At 36.4% G+C, this 1,525-nt stretch overlaps 1 protein-coding gene across 1 annotated transcript in view; it reads left to right on the top strand.

Annotated features, from left to right (window-relative positions):
- Positions 1 to 1,525, top strand: part of LOC107092385 (rab9 effector protein with kelch motifs-like) — an 8,130-nt gene that overhangs the window by 4,216 nt on the left and 2,389 nt on the right. The window contains exons 8-11 of the mRNA XM_015386841.1: positions 162 to 349; positions 927 to 1,123; positions 1,209 to 1,300; positions 1,389 to 1,443. Of these exons, the coding sequence (XP_015242327.1) occupies positions 162 to 349; positions 927 to 1,123; positions 1,209 to 1,300; positions 1,389 to 1,443 (532 nt within the window). The remainder of the gene's footprint in view (positions 1 to 161; positions 350 to 926; positions 1,124 to 1,208; positions 1,301 to 1,388; positions 1,444 to 1,525) is intronic.

Genomic DNA, 1,525 nt, shown 5'->3' with positions numbered 1-1,525 from the left:
AAGATATATCTGAAAAACATTTTATTCACAACAAAAAATACTTATGTAAAACATTTTCTGACCACAAAGTCTCAGAAGAACAAAAAATTGTACACGCGTAGCGCTAATCCAGACATTGCTTAAGGCTTTTTTGTCTTGCATTATTTTTACATTTGTTTCAGACAACGATTTCTGGTTCCCAATGAACTCTTCTTCTTCTGGACCCATGCCTCCATGTGCCAGAGGACACACAGCAACCTTTGACCCAGAATCTAAGTCAGTCTTTGTGTACGGTGGCCTGAGGGATGGTCAGCGCTACAGCGAGCTGTACATCCTTAATACAGTGACCTGGAAATGGAGACTTGTCACTGTAGGTTTGTTAGAAGAATTAGTAGTGCTGAAAGGGACTAATTCAGGTGTATTATTCTGTAAAAACATATGAAAAAAAGCTAATTTTTCTCCAGATGATTCCATTTAAGAGTTGCTGTCATAAAAGTAAATGGATCATTGTGCACTAATTTGTATTTTTTTTTTTTTTTTAAAGCTTGATAGTTTTATACCGAAGGTATTTATTTTCATCTACTTTAAAGTCTTCTATCAAACGTTTTGTGCAGCGTTCAATGTTAAAATGTGTTTAAAGGTTTGTTGGCTTTATGAATTGGGGCTTTCTGTAAATAATTTGAAGCCAAACTGTTTTAAAAACACTCATTTGCATTGTTAAATGTAAAATGATGTTTGATATTTTTAATTAGAAGGGACTCTGTGATTGCATGCTATGCTTGATAAGAATTATATAAAAACTTTGGTTGATTCTCAGAATGTTTAACATTGCCAACATTGTTGGTGAGTTCATTTTAACTTTAATTTAATCAAAATGAATGTCGTCAATGTGTGCGTTTGTTTTTAAGTGTATACTCTAAGTACCCCTCTGTTTTTTCCATCTCAAGGCTAAAGGGGATGTGCCTAATTTGTTGTACCATTCAGCGGTTTTCTACCAGAAGGAGCTTTATGTCTTCGGAGGAGTTCAGCCAAGCCATTCACTGCGAGACAAGTTCTGCAGCAACAGTCTCTACATATTCAGCCCGGAGTATGAGCTCTGGTACCAGCCCATTGTGGAGGGGGACAAGCCTCTTCCTCGCTTTGGGTCAGTCTGTTTTGCAAGATTTAATTGTAAAAAATATTGTAAACATGCTTCACATACATGGGAATACTGAGCACATATTCTTCAGGCACTCAGCTACTCTTCTTGAAAAGAAGCTGTTCATTTTTGGAGGACAGAAGACTGTTGCCTACTTGAATGATATTCATATTTTAGATCTGGGTAAGGAGACTGATTTGATGCCTTCTTTAAATATATATTTTTTTGCCCCAGTTTGCTCTGATGTTTGGATTTTTCTCTTTCGTTAAAGGACTGATGGAGTACACAGCTGTGAAAAATGTCAACATGGCACCGCTGCCTCGGGGGTGAGTACAGAACAAATCAACCTTGATAAATGTCATTGACGAAGCCATCTGGTTCCTGTTTTTATATATATATATATATATA

Source organism: Cyprinodon variegatus, unplaced genomic scaffold (assembly GCF_000732505.1).
Source record: "Cyprinodon variegatus isolate N-32 unplaced genomic scaffold, C_variegatus-1.0 Scaffold379, whole genome shotgun sequence".
NCBI lineage: Eukaryota > Metazoa > Chordata > Actinopteri > Cyprinodontiformes > Cyprinodontidae > Cyprinodon > Cyprinodon variegatus.
The sequence above is the reverse complement of the archived record's forward strand: the minus strand, read 5'-3'. Positions and strand labels throughout refer to the sequence as shown.